This window comes from Lytechinus variegatus, chromosome 15, assembly GCF_018143015.1.
Source record: "Lytechinus variegatus isolate NC3 chromosome 15, Lvar_3.0, whole genome shotgun sequence".
In the NCBI taxonomy this organism is placed as follows: domain Eukaryota; kingdom Metazoa; phylum Echinodermata; class Echinoidea; order Temnopleuroida; family Toxopneustidae; genus Lytechinus; species Lytechinus variegatus.
Window position 1 is genome coordinate 7,585,102 of NC_054754.1, and position 16,496 is coordinate 7,601,597.

A 16,496-nucleotide genomic window follows, 5' to 3' on the forward strand; every position below is an offset into this window, starting at 1 on the left:
CCATACATTTTAAAACATACCAAATAGTCCTTGAGTAATGCCGGTCTTGAAGCTTTCTGGAGCCGAGAATACAATATCAAGTATACCCTCAATAACACCAACATTAATAGACATCCCAACCTGCCAGTATGCAACAACTCGTAATGATCCATTACTCAAACGCTGCTGTAGGGAGAAACCTCCGTTCACATATGGACCTAAATTCAAACAATAATCATTAGCATGAAAGCAAATGACTAAAATTCATTACTGTTGGAGGAGAGCATCCATTCACATATCCCTCTAACCCTTAAAATTTGAAGTTATTCAAGAATGAAATCTGTCAGTACTTGGAATATTAGCCAAGATACCTTAAAATTTAATCATATTTCATTCAATGCTTCTGCATTTTTCCATCGAAAAGATAAAATGTCAGTTTAGTGTTTCTCACGATATCTTTTCACAGTAAAATAGAAATATTTACATTATCAAACCACAGCAATGTGATTTTCATATCATATCTAGTCCATCCTCTAGATATGATGTTTATTCATACAGTCATAATTTTCTTGAAAATTCAGTGTGCTTCTCTTTGATTACAAAGGGCATTGCGCAAATTTCCTGAGGAAAAATTATGACATTGATGGATTTCCACATACTTAAGATTGATTGGATCAATCGTAACTCTTTGTAAGATAGGCCCCAGGATTTCTGCTAAAAGATATGCCAGAGAGTTTCCTTAAGGTGTCTTAATTGAAATCAAACATAGTCATATTCCTAGAGAATAAACATAGTATATCCACTAACCTTCTGATAAAGATGATTTATTGAAGAGGATTCCATCCACATAGACATCAAAGTCTGTTCCTATATCATTTAGCTCCATCTCAACCTTTGGGCAAAAACGACAAAAATGATAAAGGGAAACTCCATAATATATGTACGTCCAACCCTCTATATGTGGGGCCATCATGAAATTTTCTGTCTCTGATTTCTTGTTCTTTTGACAGTCTGTAATGTTCTCAAGGGACCATGGCTTGGTCAGTTTATGAAGTGAAGTAAGACTTGAGAAAAATGGGGGTCGGATGTACAAAAAGGTTGATTATTTTATGGTTTCCATAAGTTTCTATTATTACTTTCTCTTTTTTTTGGGGGGGGGCTAATACCTGTGTAACAGATAAGTTTGAGGTTGATGTTTGAGGTTGGAACTTTCTATGACCATGAAGAACTTTTGCAAGACTAGATCACATGAAGATGCACGACGTAAATGTGTTTTACAATCCAACAATCATTTACAAAAACAATATTTCAACCAATTTCATTGGGCTTATATGTGTTGGAAATTTTTAGAATACTTGTGTTTTACATCAAATTCCATTATTTCTCCTCCTTGAATTACATTAACCACCAAAACTTACTACATTTATATGTATCTCTAAGGTAATATGTTAACAGGTCGGATTTTAAAGAATTTACATGAAAATTATTGCTCATGGCAACTACTCGAATTCAGGTTTAACATTCCAACTGAAAATCTTTACTCACAAGACTTGAGTTGGCTGCCTGAGCGGCAAAGGCGACAAAGAAAGTAGCGTTCGTCAAGTCTTGGGTTTGAGTGTCTAGCGCCCTCGCTGTTCTTCCTTGTAGAGTGAACAGACTGTTGGTACCTGTGGTATCTGGTATTGTGACTAGTGTGTATTCCCCTAGGCCATTAAAGGTGTAACTATAGCCATCGAGGGTGGTGATATGAGGATCACCCAGCATCCAACCTACCAAAACAAAATCAATAAAACACATTCAAGACGATGAATACATGAAATTTCCAGTTTCATTTGTAGGGGATTTTGTGACTAAACAACAAATAAATTTAACTTCATGTACAAATTTCATGAAAAATACAATGATCCTATACATGTATATCATGTACTACTGCATATCAGTAATCATACACAGGTTCACACAAAAACACACAATATTACAACTGGAGTAAATTATTAGAATTGCACAGTATGTCGTCAAAGCACATCACATGTTTGATAACAATTGTGAAATTCTACAGGCACGTGAACAATGTATATCTGATTATACAGTAAATCCTGAAATGTGGGTTTGATCATCTATCACAGCAATCGACAGCATCTTACCTGAATTTGGTGGTAAATATCCATTACATGTACCAGCAGGTCGCTTCTCAGTGTACAGGTCACAGAAGGCTTCATCGTTAGATGCTCCACAACAGTAGTGACGAGGTGAGAAATCATACACTAAAATATAAGATATTTGAATAAGATATAAGAATGACTCATGTAAAACAAATAGTTCTATCTAATACTACTCACATAAAAAGTGGGAAAATGTCTGACTCTCTTAGTCTGACTTTCAGTGTTTAATTTTCAGTACTTAATTAGCTAGCGGTGTCTGACTCCCAAAGTCTGACACTCAGTGTCTTACTTCCAGTATGTACCTCTTAGTGTCCGCCTCCCAAAGATTGAGTCTTTGTGTCTGACTTTTGTTATCTGACTCTCAGACTCTCGCTATATGACTCTCAAGGTTTGACTCTAAAGTTCTATCAAAGTCCGACTCTCATAATCATTGATTGAGTTTTATAAAGATGAATTTAGAACTGAAACACTACAGAAGAATTCAGGTATGTTGAAAATAGAGCTTGTGCCCTGTTTCATTAGGTTTTTTTTTTCCAATTTAAGGTCATGTTATACATGTAATCAGATTGGCCAACAGATTAATTGTCATAACTTTATTTCATTTATTATTGATAGAAAGTTCAATCAAACTGTGCACTGAAACACATTTTTTGTATCAAGATTGATAAAGCATTATGAGAGCGTCATTCAATTCATTAACTGTCTAAACCATCTTTTGGCCTATAGCCTTGAACTCTGGTACGGTCTTTAATAATAATAATGGTGGCTACTTATATCGCGCACAGGTCCACCTGTCGGTGCTCATGGCGCTTCAAGGAAAATAAACACAAAACACAACAAAAATAGAAAAGTATTGATGAATGAGCCGTGTTTTGCATCTGTGCCTAATGAATCACAACATTTGTTTAATAGAATACATACCTAGCCAATTGAGATATGCAACAAAGTCAAACGATCCCCCAGAGTTGAATTGATATCGCTCTTCAAAGCTACTGGTTAGATCTCCTCCGTAACCTTCTATAAGAGACTGATCACCACGATAACAGCAAAACATCCCAGCTCCATTGTCGAGAGGAGATATACTGGTCTGAAGACAAAATGGCTCACCTTTAAAAAAAATAAGATAATCAAATTAAGTGTGACTTATACAGCCATCTATTCTCAGTAACCCAAAGTAATGTTTGGTAATGCATATCATCAATGTTAAATTTTGATAGTATATCCTTCCTCATTTTACAGATTTTAACCCAGATACTTTGAAGGCGGTGAATATGATTTGAGAAAAGTCAAGTAGAAAATACACATTTCACCAAATATCAACAATGTACTCCAAATTGAGTGGGTAAAAATAAAGCGTGTGGTGTTTAAGGGAAATATTGTAACAAGAGTTGCAAGATTTTCAAGTTCTTTCATATTTTTCATGAGGGACCTCACAATACAATGGTTCACTGCAAGTATAAGCTTTTTAGATACCTTCACCCTAATTAGCTGTGATGATTTGGACCTGAACAGTTTTTGTAGTTCCATTAATGCATTTCTGGGTGTAGTGCATGCAAATCTCAGCGGACTTATCTCAACTCTTGTGATTTACTAATAGATGATCTTTAACTCTAACAACATAACGTAGGCTTATTACTTGATTAGTCAACATCTGTGTCAAACATCTTGTATCCCAGGTTGTTTGGATGTTATGAGTGACTTTACACACAGATTGCAATCCCTTCTTTAAAGCAAACCACTTAAATTCTTATCAGATAAATGGAAATCTGAATCTTGTACATAAAGATTCTTGTATAAACAAGTATCTGAAGGCAAAATTAACAATTTACCTAAATTTGAGAAGGATGTTAGGAAATTTACTCTGACTAAAAACGAAGGGTACATGTACCTCATTATTAGCACAAAAATGATCACCAGACATGCGACAGTATCACCTTACGAAAAGCACTTAAAATACATCACCTGGGAACTATTGCATCTAATGATGAAACACACACTACCGTTATGATTACTATTAGGCCCTTACCATCTAGAGTATTGATCTCTTCTATGAGTGCCTGATCCAAAGCACGCGACGATGACATGGTGGTCAATGGCCTCCTGCTGCGACGTCCAGTACTGTATGCACCATCCTCCCCACCCTGGGTGAAGGAACAGGGACAAGTTCCGAGGTACCTATCCCATTCATCCGGGGATGGTTCTAAATTGTACCAGTCCAAGCAGAACTGTTTGGGGTTGATGGTATCTAGAGTGTTGTTCTCAAGTCGGTAGATCCAACGTCCCTTCTGGCCAGTATTGCCAACATACCTAAAGGAAAAAATGAGTGGTATGTATGAATGTTTAAAAAAGAGAAATGCCAGTAGTTGCAGTAAACACTGATTTCATGAGAAAGTCTGTAAAACCAGGCTTAATTGTCAGAATATCATCAAGGATCTAGATCTGGTACAGTCACATAAACTAAACTTTGTGAAATCTTGAAATCTACCCTGAAAAATATCCACAATGAAGATCACCAACAAAGATAAGTGCACGTAGGACAGTGCATTATTATTGCCTTCAATGTCGTGCCTGACACTTGACCTGAATCCTGTGCTTATTTGCTAATTTCTCAGCAATTAAACAATTTCTTTCAGAATCCTTTGGCACATATTCTTTATTTATACAAACAAACACTTTGGTGGTCATTTTGGATTCTGTACGAACTCATTTTGATATCGTTACCAAAACTGGCATTTACCTTTAATAGCTGTTATGCACATTAACAGAAAAATACTAAATTGTTTTGTTGATATGAATCCTGACAGAGAATGTAGCCTGCTTTTACAACCTTTGCTTATTCCCCTGAAATTGACATGAACACATGTGTCAAAACATCAAGTTTGGGTGGTCTTTTTCAAGACTAATACACGCCCACAAAAGAATTCATGGTGTACCATGAAAACTCTAAACTCATTCTTTCTTTGCCATGGAAACCTTCAGAAGTTGTTATGCAATGTCATCAACTGTTTAATATCTAGCTTTTGTTATAGACATGTGTTTCTTTCAATCAACCATATAAAACTTGGACGTCATGTAGAAGTACATGTAGAAATAAAAAAAATCATTACGTCAGGGTTATTTCTGTGAGTGCGAGGTGAATCTTGCCACCCGTAGTCGAGGACTAAAATGGATTTAAAACCTGGATTACTAAAACTACATTCAATAATGTAGACTCATCTAATAGAGATTTTATAGACTGATCACCATATACAAGAGTAACTTTTGTTCATACTCACAATATGTTTCCTGACATTTTAGTACAAATATCATAAACATCAAGAATAATAACTGTGACTCACTGATCAGGTCTGAAGCGCCCCTGGACCCCAGCAAATGGTGGATTATCAAGGTGCATATTGACATACTGGCCATTACCCAAGTTATATCCCATGATGACATTGGTGCTGGCCAAGGTTGCCGGGTCCCAATTCATATCATTCTCTTGGTAGTTGAAGAGCACGAAGCTGTAACGGGAGTCCGTCACCAGAGCTGCTTGAAAGGTATTCGTCTGGAAGGAAATAACAATCAGCAAATTAAGAAATATTAATAAAGTATTGAACTCACTTATTCCCTCCCTCCTTCCTTCCTTCTTTCCTTCCTTCCTTCCTTCCTTCCTTCCTTGCAGCCATGACAGTTACATTTCTTGACAGTATTAAAATGGTGTACTCATGAAAAATAGCCCAAATAAATACAAAAAGAAAAAATACAAAAATCCATTTTCAGGGCAAATAATGAAAAGATCAGCATGAGGAAATAACAAAAGAACAATTAAGAAAAGCAAAAAAAAGAAAAGGAAATCGAGCAGAAAACAGAAATGAGAAGGAAAGAAGTAAGGAAAGGTAAGAAATATATCTGGGGGTACATATAATCTACCAATTGTCCAAGTTCTCCAAATGGCTGAAAGTGAATTACTGTACACATAATGGACCGTCCATCCAACATTATTCATCCTTACATGAGATAGCCCTGGGTGAGATAATACTTACATTACTTGAGATAAAAGACGGGAGATTGCTCCAAGTGACGACAAGCATCCATGTAGCATTGAACCCTGATACGTCTGATTGGAACGCTCTTATCCTGTAGCTAGCATCATCCAGCACAGCAGTCTGATTGGCAGTATTGGAATATGACCTCTCATATACCTATATTGTGGACAAGAAATAAGATGGATAAGACCGTATGAATAATCCAGCTCATTCAACTGATATATTTGAAATATGAATATTTATCTTCTTATAAAAGCCTAATTATTATGGACTTCAGAAGCATGCCACAATAAACCATCATACTATAATTCGTTCAGACTGGTGACTTTCAACTCAAAGCTTTTATGAACCGGGGGGGGGGGGGGCACTCGACCAAAAAAATGGTGATGGTGTGTCGTGGGCGAGACAAAAAACAGGGGCCTTGGAGCGGGCTTATTGTAAAAGGAGGGTCCTCGGAACGGGCTTCGGAACTACAAATGTTTGTGAAAATGGGGGTCCCTAGAACGGATCGCCAGCGTGTGAGTGCGTATGCATCCCTATGCCTATGGAACGGTCATGCGTGCATGATTCAGCTAGCGCGGCCTCCGCCAGCCCGGGTGAGCTCTGCGGCCGCTTTTCACCAAAATTGCAGCTCACTGTAGCAGATCAATGCGATCGGAACGGCGTAACGAAAAATATACCAAGCCTTGGAGCGGATTTCTTTCTTTTTTCTCGATAAGAAGAAAATGCTACGCCTTGGAGCGGCTGTCTTTGTTTTTTTTTTCTCAATAAGACAAAAATGCTATGCCTTGGAACAGAAATTTGAGTGTAAAAATGGGGGTCCAATCCACGGCACATACCCACTATGCATTATATACTGAGTGCCCCCCCCCCCCGGGTGTTGAACCACAGGTGAATAACTTACGGTGAACATTATTACATTATATGACTGGCCACATGACATATTTCAGAAGATCATTTGATTACAATTCATATCATATTTTTAATCACTGAAATTTGTGGTTTCAATTAATTCATGTGCAAAATGCCAAAATAAAATACTACTACTACTAATGATAAAAATAATGATAATAGTAATCAATAATAATTATACGTTGATATTACCTGATAGAAAACCTCTCCTTCACCATCATTTATATCAGCATCGGCCCAGAAGGGCGCCACCAGTGGCAGACGAGTGTCATTGGAGAAACCATTTGGGTATGGATTAGGGAATCCATACTTCTCATCATTTTCTTTGATGAAAATTATCAGCCCATTATCCATGAACTGTTGAAACAGAAATGAGTTTATTGAAGATTACATCAGAATTTTGAAATAGTAATCAAACTAGTTTAACCAAAAGAATACCAGCAAGTAGATAACCACGACCTCAAAAGATATCTTACAACAAACCATTACAAAGTTTTATAACCACAGAAAAATTGTCTTCATTTTTTCATCATTTCTTGAGAATTTTTCTACCATGTAGATTCACTCTTCTTTTTCATTCATAATAATTTAATTTCCTTTCCACCTCCCCCCAAAAAAGGGACCAGTGTGTACTTAATTGATATAATTCAACTTGATCATGTATAACAGTAATATCCCGGGGGGGCCACTTCCATTCACGAGTGGATACCATGCGCGACCAAGGGGTCTCGAAAAGCACCCTAAACACGTAATTTCCATATTCTGAAAACGAACCCCTTAACAAGTATTGGAGTGAGAAACCCTACCCTTAACAAGTATTGGAAACAAAAACGATACTCTTGGCAAATATTCCCTGAAATGAACCCCTAAACAAGTACAGGAATGTTTTATTGTTACGGTTCCTTCGGTCGTCGGCTTTACCTTATTTGGTTTAGTACGACCCCACTTCTACACCTCGCGCAAATCGGACTCTAAACACGAAGTGTTGGGGCAAATGACATCCTTTATAAAAAAAAATTAATTTTGTTTTATCATCCCCGCAAATTAGACCCTAAACACGTAATTTTCCTAGCGAAATAGATACCCTTTTTTCATTATTTTTGTGTTTTTGGCACCCTTATCACGTTACGTACGTAACGTGCTCTGTCGTGAAAAAGACATCCTTTTTACGTGTTTTTTTGGTCGCGCATGGTATCCACTCGTCAATGTAAGTGGCCCCTCCGGGAGTAATATATAATAATCATATTTTTGTTCTTATAACTTCATCAGGAAATATAGGTACATAGTCATAATTTTGTATTTTGTAATTTATGTTCACATTATGTCACACTGTGTCACATTGTGTATTTGAGCATCTTCACATAGTGACTATGTATTCACCCTGTGCAACACTGTGCTACAATGTGTTCTAGAACACTTTCACATAGTGACTTTGTATTAACATACTGTGTCACACTGAGTTATCATGTGTTCTAGAATACTTTCACATAGTGACTATGTATCAACAAACTGTGTCACACTATGTATATGTATGAACAGACTGTGACACACTGTGCTGCAATGTGTTCTAGAACACCTTCACATAGAGACTATGTATTAACACACTATGTCGCACTATATATATATGTATTAACAGACTATGCCACACTGTGTTACAATGTGTTAAAGAACACTTTCACATAGTGACTATGTATTAACACACCGTGTCACACTATAAATATGTATTAACAGACTGTGCCACACTGTGCTACCATGTGTTCTAGAACACCTTCATATAGTGACTATGTATTAACACATCGTGTCACGGGTCGTGTGGTCCAGTGGTTAGAGCATTGGACTCATAATCGCAAGGTTGTGAGTTTGAATCCCAACTCTGCCATTGTCTCCACTTTGATAAAAAGGCCCAAGAGTGATATCTGTCATCTATTACGTCAGCCACTATGACTGATTAACCTAGACATAAAGGCCCGTATTCTGAAGTCAGGTTTAACTTAGACCATGGTCTAACTCTGTGCTAAAATTATGGGAAGCCAAAAGTGTCAAAATTTTTATTAAGTTGTATGTTTCTAATTTTTCACTGTGCTCTTTCCTGATTCATGGATGGTGATGACAATCATCTATTTATACTTCCTAGACAATTATGAATGATTTGAGAGCCGAATGAGCTGATTATGATATATTTACCATTAGTGATTTATGTAGCAATTGGCTTTCCATACTTAAACCACAACTTTAAACTTGAGTTTAAGTTAAACCCGACTTCAGAATACGGGCCAAAATGTTTCCAGTGTAATTGGTTATATACCAGCTTGGCGTTTACAAGCAAAATGCTGTCCTGCAGAGTTCCTACGGGAGTTATCACAAACAGAAACACTATGTTTATGTATTAACAGACTGTGCCACACTGTGTTACATTGTGTTCTTGAACACTTTCACATATTGACTATGTATTAACACACTGTGCCACACTGTGTTACAATGTGTTCTAGAACATCTTCACATAGTGACTATGTATTAACACACTGTGTCACACTATGTATATGTATTAACACACTGTGTCACACTGAGTTACAATGTGTTCTAGAATACTTTCACATAGTGACTATGTATTAACACACCGTGTCACACTATGTATATGTATTAAAAGACTGTGCCACACTGTTTTACAATGTGTTCTAGAACACCTTCACTTAGTGACTTGTATTAACACACTGTGTCACACTACCTCACACAAGTCACTATGTATTCACATATTTAGTATACATTCACATGTTCTGGAACACTTAAGATTGGTAAATATTTATTCACACTGTGTCACATTTTCATACAATATATTCTTGAGTATTTTCACACAGTGACTACGTATACACACTGTGACACAGTGTGTTTAGGAGAACTTTCATATAGTGACTTTGTTAAAATTGTATTACACTGCGTCACAATGTTTCCTATCATATTTTGATATACATGTAGGGATGATGTATTCACACTGTGTCATATTGTGTAATTTCTGTTAAGGCTATGCTTACATATAGACTATAGTAGAATGTATCTCCAAATGGGAAACCAGTTGGTGGTCTGATTGTAGAGGATATCTGTTCTTGAGATGGGAACCTTTCTCCATCAGGAGAGGCAGACTCAGAGGTCAGTGAAAGCTGGCTGTCTCCATTTGATGTGGAATATGGGAATAAGATGATCTCTGTAACACAAAGAGATATGATAGATATTTACAATCGATTGTATCAGATTCAAATGTTAGTGAAAGCTGGATGTCTCCATCTGAAGTAGAATACAGGAATAAGATGATCTCTATCAAATAAAAGTATCATATTTCATAGAATTAAGAAAAAAGAAGAAATATTGAGTGGGTGACACCACCGGTCCCCTCATTTGCATACCAACCAGTATGCATATAGTTGTGTTGTAAAATTAAGCAAAATTTTAAGATGTAATAACCTACTTACTTTACATCTGATTCAATTTGTGTTATATTTATTGGATTATTCTCTCATTATTCAAATCAACTTTTGGTTTGGTGGACCTGCCCTTTAAGTGTCAAAATAAATTTGTACCTACAACATAAATCTGAAATAAATTTCACAGAACTGAAAGTAAATTCAGCCCTAGATACATACCTATGCATGTAATACCATCTCCAATGAATCCATCATCACACATGCATATATAGCTGCCATTGGTATTAGTACAAGAAGCATTCATTCCACAGTTATTTAGGACAGAGCTACTGCACTCATCAATATCTAAAGAGAGAGAGAAAAAAAAAGAAATAATGTAACTATTTGTCTATAAAAGCTTTAAAACAAAATTACATTTTATGCGGAGAGATGCAGAGCCATGACAATCAAACATAATATTTGCAATGACAAAAATGTTTACATATATTATGCTCAATTTTATTGCAGTAATGTTGTCATTAAATGCTTACTGTGTTTTGAGTAAAAAAAGTCCCTGAATAATTAAATTGGCAACAATATTGAAACATTAATTTTTTAAATCAGATTTGTGACTTGTAAAGATATTCTTTCTCTATATACATATACATATATTGAATTCTGATATAAGGAGACATGCAGCAATGAAAGATACTAAAGTTGCCAATTTGAGGAATAGTGTTCACATACATGTAATTTATTTTCTGAAATAAGCTTAAACTCTACATGTGTCATCATTGATTGGAATGAAAAACAGTCATACCCTGTTCGCAGTTGGTTCCTATCCATCCAGTAGTACACTCGCATCGATACTGATTAATCTCGTTAAAGCAAGTACCATTGTTCTGACATGGTCCACTTGAACACTCATTGATATCTAACACAAATGAAATGAGCCAAATAACAAACAAATTACTCTAAAAACAATTGGGAAATGTTATGTGCTTCATGAGATGCCACAAATTTTTAGTTTTTCTACGTGAAAGTTCATATAGTCAATATTTCAACAAGAATATTAATTTTTTATCAAAAAGTTTGTAGAAACAGGAACATTAATCTGCAACTTCTATTTCAACTTTGGGTGAAGGAAATTAAAATGAGAGGGAATTTGATTAAGCATCCAAGAACATATTACAGTCAATGAGAAAGGGTCTAATAAAGAATGTCAACTTTGTCACTAGGATAGAAATCCATGCTTGTTACCAAAGTTTTTTTTATTGATAGCCCACTTAAATGTTTCATTGCATTTCATTTTGGTTATTTCCCTTTCCAACATTTACAATTGGTTTTGTACAGATATACAGATATAAGCAATAAAACATAAAACAATTGTTGTCAAGATTATCATACAAACAGGTTAGGAATGGAAGATGCTGCTAAAAAAGCGCAACTTGTAGGTTGCAGCCTCCTATCTAAAATATCTTTATAAATAGTATGGACACAAAAAGAACAATAGTAAAACAAATCAATAGTACAGACCACAAAACACACAGAAGGTAACTTGAGCATAAAACCAGTTAATGAACTTTTAATGTCTATAAAAATGTATGTTAATTTCCAAAGATTACAAACTAAAAGAAAACAATCATTAATTTCAGAAAAATCATCATCCTCACCATTATCTTCCCCATCAACATACCTGTGCATATGGGAATAGTCCCTTTGACTGTCCCATTGTCACATCTCACACTGGCTCCCTCTGGAGTCATTTGATAGCCAATGTTACAGGTGAAACCAATGACATCACTGTGATTGAAGGCGGTTCCGTTGAGGGCACCATTATTTGGTTCTCTCGGTAAAATGCAACTCGCTGTTTGAATAAATACATTCAAGAGATTCAATATCTCAGTTTTCCAATAATTCATGACCTTTTTTTTCTTTACCACCAATACAACTTTTGTAAATCAGCTTCCTGTATCCTTTCAACTGCTTGAATTCATTTCAAACAAATCTTAAAGTTAATCCTTAAATAATAATTTCATCATAGCCTATAAAAAGCTTCTATAGTAAAGGTTAAATGATGGGTATTATACTAAAAATTAAGTTTCATCTAACATTCAAAAGCAGAGTATTCGTGAAGTCTTTGTTCATTCGTTGATTATGTGAAAATTTGAATTTAAACTACAAGGTAATGAATTTATTTCTCTTTAACAAAAGGCTGTTTAAACGCTTTTCTCACATGTTCACTGATTGCATATGACAAAGCTACAAATATTGTATCATGAAATTTCCAGCCTATTCCATGCTTGAAGGTCATTTTATTGATTTAAAGTTAATAGAGAGTTTCTTTTGTTTATGCTTACCATAACACTGTGGTAGAGGTGAAGTGAAGGCACCACCAATGCATGTATCACTGGTGTTCCCTATCAGAACATAGCCATTATTACAAGTATACTGCACCACGGAACCGTTGGTATAAACCGTCTGGAACGGTGAGATGGTGCCCTGAGATGGGATCCCAGGGCTGGCACATAAACCTGGGTGAATATCAAAATTGTATGCGTTGTATTTGTATTCTTGCTAATCTAATCACAAGTGAGCATCGGATATAAATTTATTGGACAATACATTATATCATTAAAGGTAAATGCCAGTTGTGGTAACAATATCAAAATGAGTTCGTACAGAATCCAATGAAATGACCACCAAAGTGTCTGTTTGTATAAATAAAACATATGTGCCACAGGATTCTGGAAGAAATTGTATAATTGCTGAGAAATCAGCAAATAAGCACATGATTCGGGTCAAGCGTCGGGCCGACATTCAAAGCAATAATGATAGACTGTCCTATGTGCGCTTATTTGTGTTGGTGAATATTGTGTTACACATCAATCTTCAAAGTAGTACATCAATATACAAATTAAAGTAAGAAATTTTTGAGATTACAATTAAATGAGCTTGAGCTATTTTCATAGACAAAAGTTACTATAATTTACATAAACAATTATACATTAACAATGTCAATTTCCTTAAGGATTCTTTGATAATGCCTATGAAGTCAGAGAGAGAGATTTCAACAAACCTGTACATAGTTCTGGTGATTCGTCATAATTATCCAGACAATCATACGGCCAATCATCACAGACATAGGAGAACGGAATGTACACACCATCAGGACAACGGAAGTGATCTGGCTTTGGACAGAAAGCAGTCACATTCCTCATGTCTGAACAAAGGAAAAGAATGAAAGGTTTACAATATTTCAATCCAGCCAGTTTCATAACACTACTAATCATAGAAAAACTAATAATAATGATGATAATACTAATATTTTGCCAGGGTAGATACTTCAACATTGAATGGTTGATTACAAGTTACTGTTATAAGCTCCTGAAATCCTGTAATTTTAATTGTCAAGAGGACACCAAAGTTGGACAGAGCTTTTAGTATTGGTAACAACATCCATGAAACAAGGCATAGTTCACTTCAAGTATAAACATAATGGCCAGAATTAAAAAAAATGGTTTTAATTCATCAAAAGAAATGATACTGTACATTAAGGAAATGATTAAGACAGGGAAAGGCATTTCAACTTACTGCAGCAGAGTTCTTCTGAGTCATCATAGTTATTTAGGCAATCCCCCGGATACTCGTCACAAACATAGAGTTCTGGAATACAGGTTCCCTCAGGACAGCGGAAATAATCCTCTTGACATTGCACTGCATCACAATTGAAGATGATAATAAGACAATCAGACAATTCCTTCTATCAATGAGTGACACATACTGAATCTACAGGAAAATCTTATTGTTTTATCAATTACAGTAAATAGTGATTATGGTAGCCCCTTCACAGTATCATTATCAGTATTTATTTACATCATCACTATCATCATCACTATAAACCTTATCATCATCATCTTCATCATCATCATTATCACAAGCATCATCATAATTATCACAAGCATCATCATCAGATCAAAAACACCCATCAGAATATCACATCACCACAATCATCATAAACAACATCATTATCATCCTCCTCATCAACATCATCATCTTATTACCAACATAAAGAACAACAACACAATCACAGTCATCATCATCATCATCATCATCATCATCAACACCATCATCATCATCATCAACACCATCCCCACCATCATTATCATCAACATCATCATCATCATCTCATTACCAACATAAAGAACAACAACATAATCGAAGCCATCACCATCATCATCAACACCATCCCCACCATCATTATTATCATCATCATCAACATAATCATCATCATCTCATTACCGACATAAAGAACAACAACAACATAATTGCAGTCATCATCATCAACAACATCATCATCATCAACATCATCATCATCAACATCATCATCAACATCATCAACATCATCATCATCAACATCATCATCATCATCAACATCATCATCTTCATCATCAACATCATCATCATCACCTCATTACCAACATAAAGAACAACATAATCACAGTCATCACCATCATCATCATCAACACCATCCCCACCATCATCACCATCATCGTCATCATCATCATCATCATCATCGTCATCATCATCATCAACACCATACCCACCATCACCATCATCATCATCATCACCATCACCATCATCAACACCATCCCCACCATCATCATCGTCATCATCATCGTCATCATAATCATCACCATCATCATCATCAACACCATCCCCACCATCATCACCATCATCGTCATCATCATCATCATCATCATCATCAACACCATCCCCACCATCACCATCATCATCATCATAAACAGCACAAAACCATCTGTGACCAAAATCATAAGCAATGAGTACAGGTTGATGGACTTACAGAGGCAACTGATTCCATCTCCTTGGTACCCTTCCCTACAGAAGCATCCCAAGACCCCATCCCTGATCTCACAAGATGAGTACTCGCTGCAGGAGATTGCTTGACAGACAGTGGTACCATTAGAAGAACAGGTGCATTCCTCCATACATCCGGTTGTTAGCCAGGTCTCACCAACCTGAAACAGGATTGATTTCATAAGATAGAAAAGGAAATATTTTGGAGAACAAATGAAAAATGAGAACATCTAGTGTACCTTAGGATGCTGCCCCATCTCACTCTCAGTTTCGGCTGGTTTATGACAGAATTAGTGTTACTGTATTCCTTTCTTCCCATTTCCTTCCATGCCATGAAATATATCTTGGAAGTGTATTTAATTACAGTTTGCATGAAGTAATTGCATTTTTTTATCATTTGCTTTGTAAATTGACCCCTTCAGCCTGTACTGCTGGTCAATATGTATTCAATTTCAATCTATTCAACCATAAATCTATCAATATAAAAATTAATCAGTGTACATAGGCAATAGATAGTACAAAATATGGCTACAACCATTAAAAAGCAGATTGCTTGTAGAGAATAGCCCCAAAAGACAGCTACAGACAGGTTCATATACACACAATCTGCCTCCATGGGAATCTGTTCTAGTGGTCATTATAGGCAGGTGGCTGCTATAGACAGGTTCTTATACACACAATCTGCCTACATGTTAATCAGTAGTGGTCACTATAGACAGGTGGTTGATACAGAGAGGTGGCCACTAACACAGGTTTGACTCTTACCATATGATAAAATCCATTTGAGACACATCCACAGGACTCTGAAGGAACACATTGGTTCCCTTCCAGGACATAGCCAGGATCACAGAAGCAACCCTCAAGACATGTAGCATCATTACAATGGAGATCGTCTCCAGAGACTGTACGTATGTCGTAGCAAGAGGGTTGACAGGCGGGTCCACAGTAGCTGAAGGTGGAGTTAGCACCACACTCAATAGCTGATGAACAACAACATAAATTCATCAAGTCGAGAAATTAGCACATAATACACTTTTCCGTGAGAGTTTCTAGTTAAAACTACAGGCAGAGGTGCCGCCATCGGTAATGTTGTGCCCTTCAGTGAATAGTTCTATTCGAGGTGCCTCCAATAGAACTATTCG

The 16,496-nt window shown here is 36.2% G+C and overlaps 1 protein-coding gene across 1 annotated transcript in view; it reads right to left on the reverse strand.

Moving 5' to 3' along the window:
• The window catches only part of LOC121428749, an 80,690-nt gene that overhangs the window by 39,107 nt on the left and 25,087 nt on the right, over positions 1–16,496 (reverse strand). The window contains exons 14-31 of the mRNA XM_041625565.1: positions 16,120–16,334; positions 15,341–15,515; positions 14,071–14,193; positions 13,556–13,699; positions 12,837–13,010; positions 12,173–12,343; positions 11,297–11,410; positions 10,717–10,842; positions 10,111–10,280; positions 7,274–7,438; positions 6,167–6,325; positions 5,480–5,688; positions 4,168–4,448; positions 3,063–3,248; positions 2,124–2,243; positions 1,525–1,748; positions 787–871; positions 21–197 (exon numbers count right to left, since the gene is read on the reverse strand). Of these exons, the coding sequence (XP_041481499.1) occupies positions 21–197; positions 787–871; positions 1,525–1,748; positions 2,124–2,243; positions 3,063–3,248; positions 4,168–4,448; positions 5,480–5,688; positions 6,167–6,325; positions 7,274–7,438; positions 10,111–10,280; positions 10,717–10,842; positions 11,297–11,410; positions 12,173–12,343; positions 12,837–13,010; positions 13,556–13,699; positions 14,071–14,193; positions 15,341–15,515; positions 16,120–16,334 (3,018 nt within the window). The remainder of the gene's footprint in view (positions 1–20; positions 198–786; positions 872–1,524; positions 1,749–2,123; positions 2,244–3,062; positions 3,249–4,167; positions 4,449–5,479; positions 5,689–6,166; positions 6,326–7,273; positions 7,439–10,110; positions 10,281–10,716; positions 10,843–11,296; positions 11,411–12,172; positions 12,344–12,836; positions 13,011–13,555; positions 13,700–14,070; positions 14,194–15,340; positions 15,516–16,119; positions 16,335–16,496) is intronic.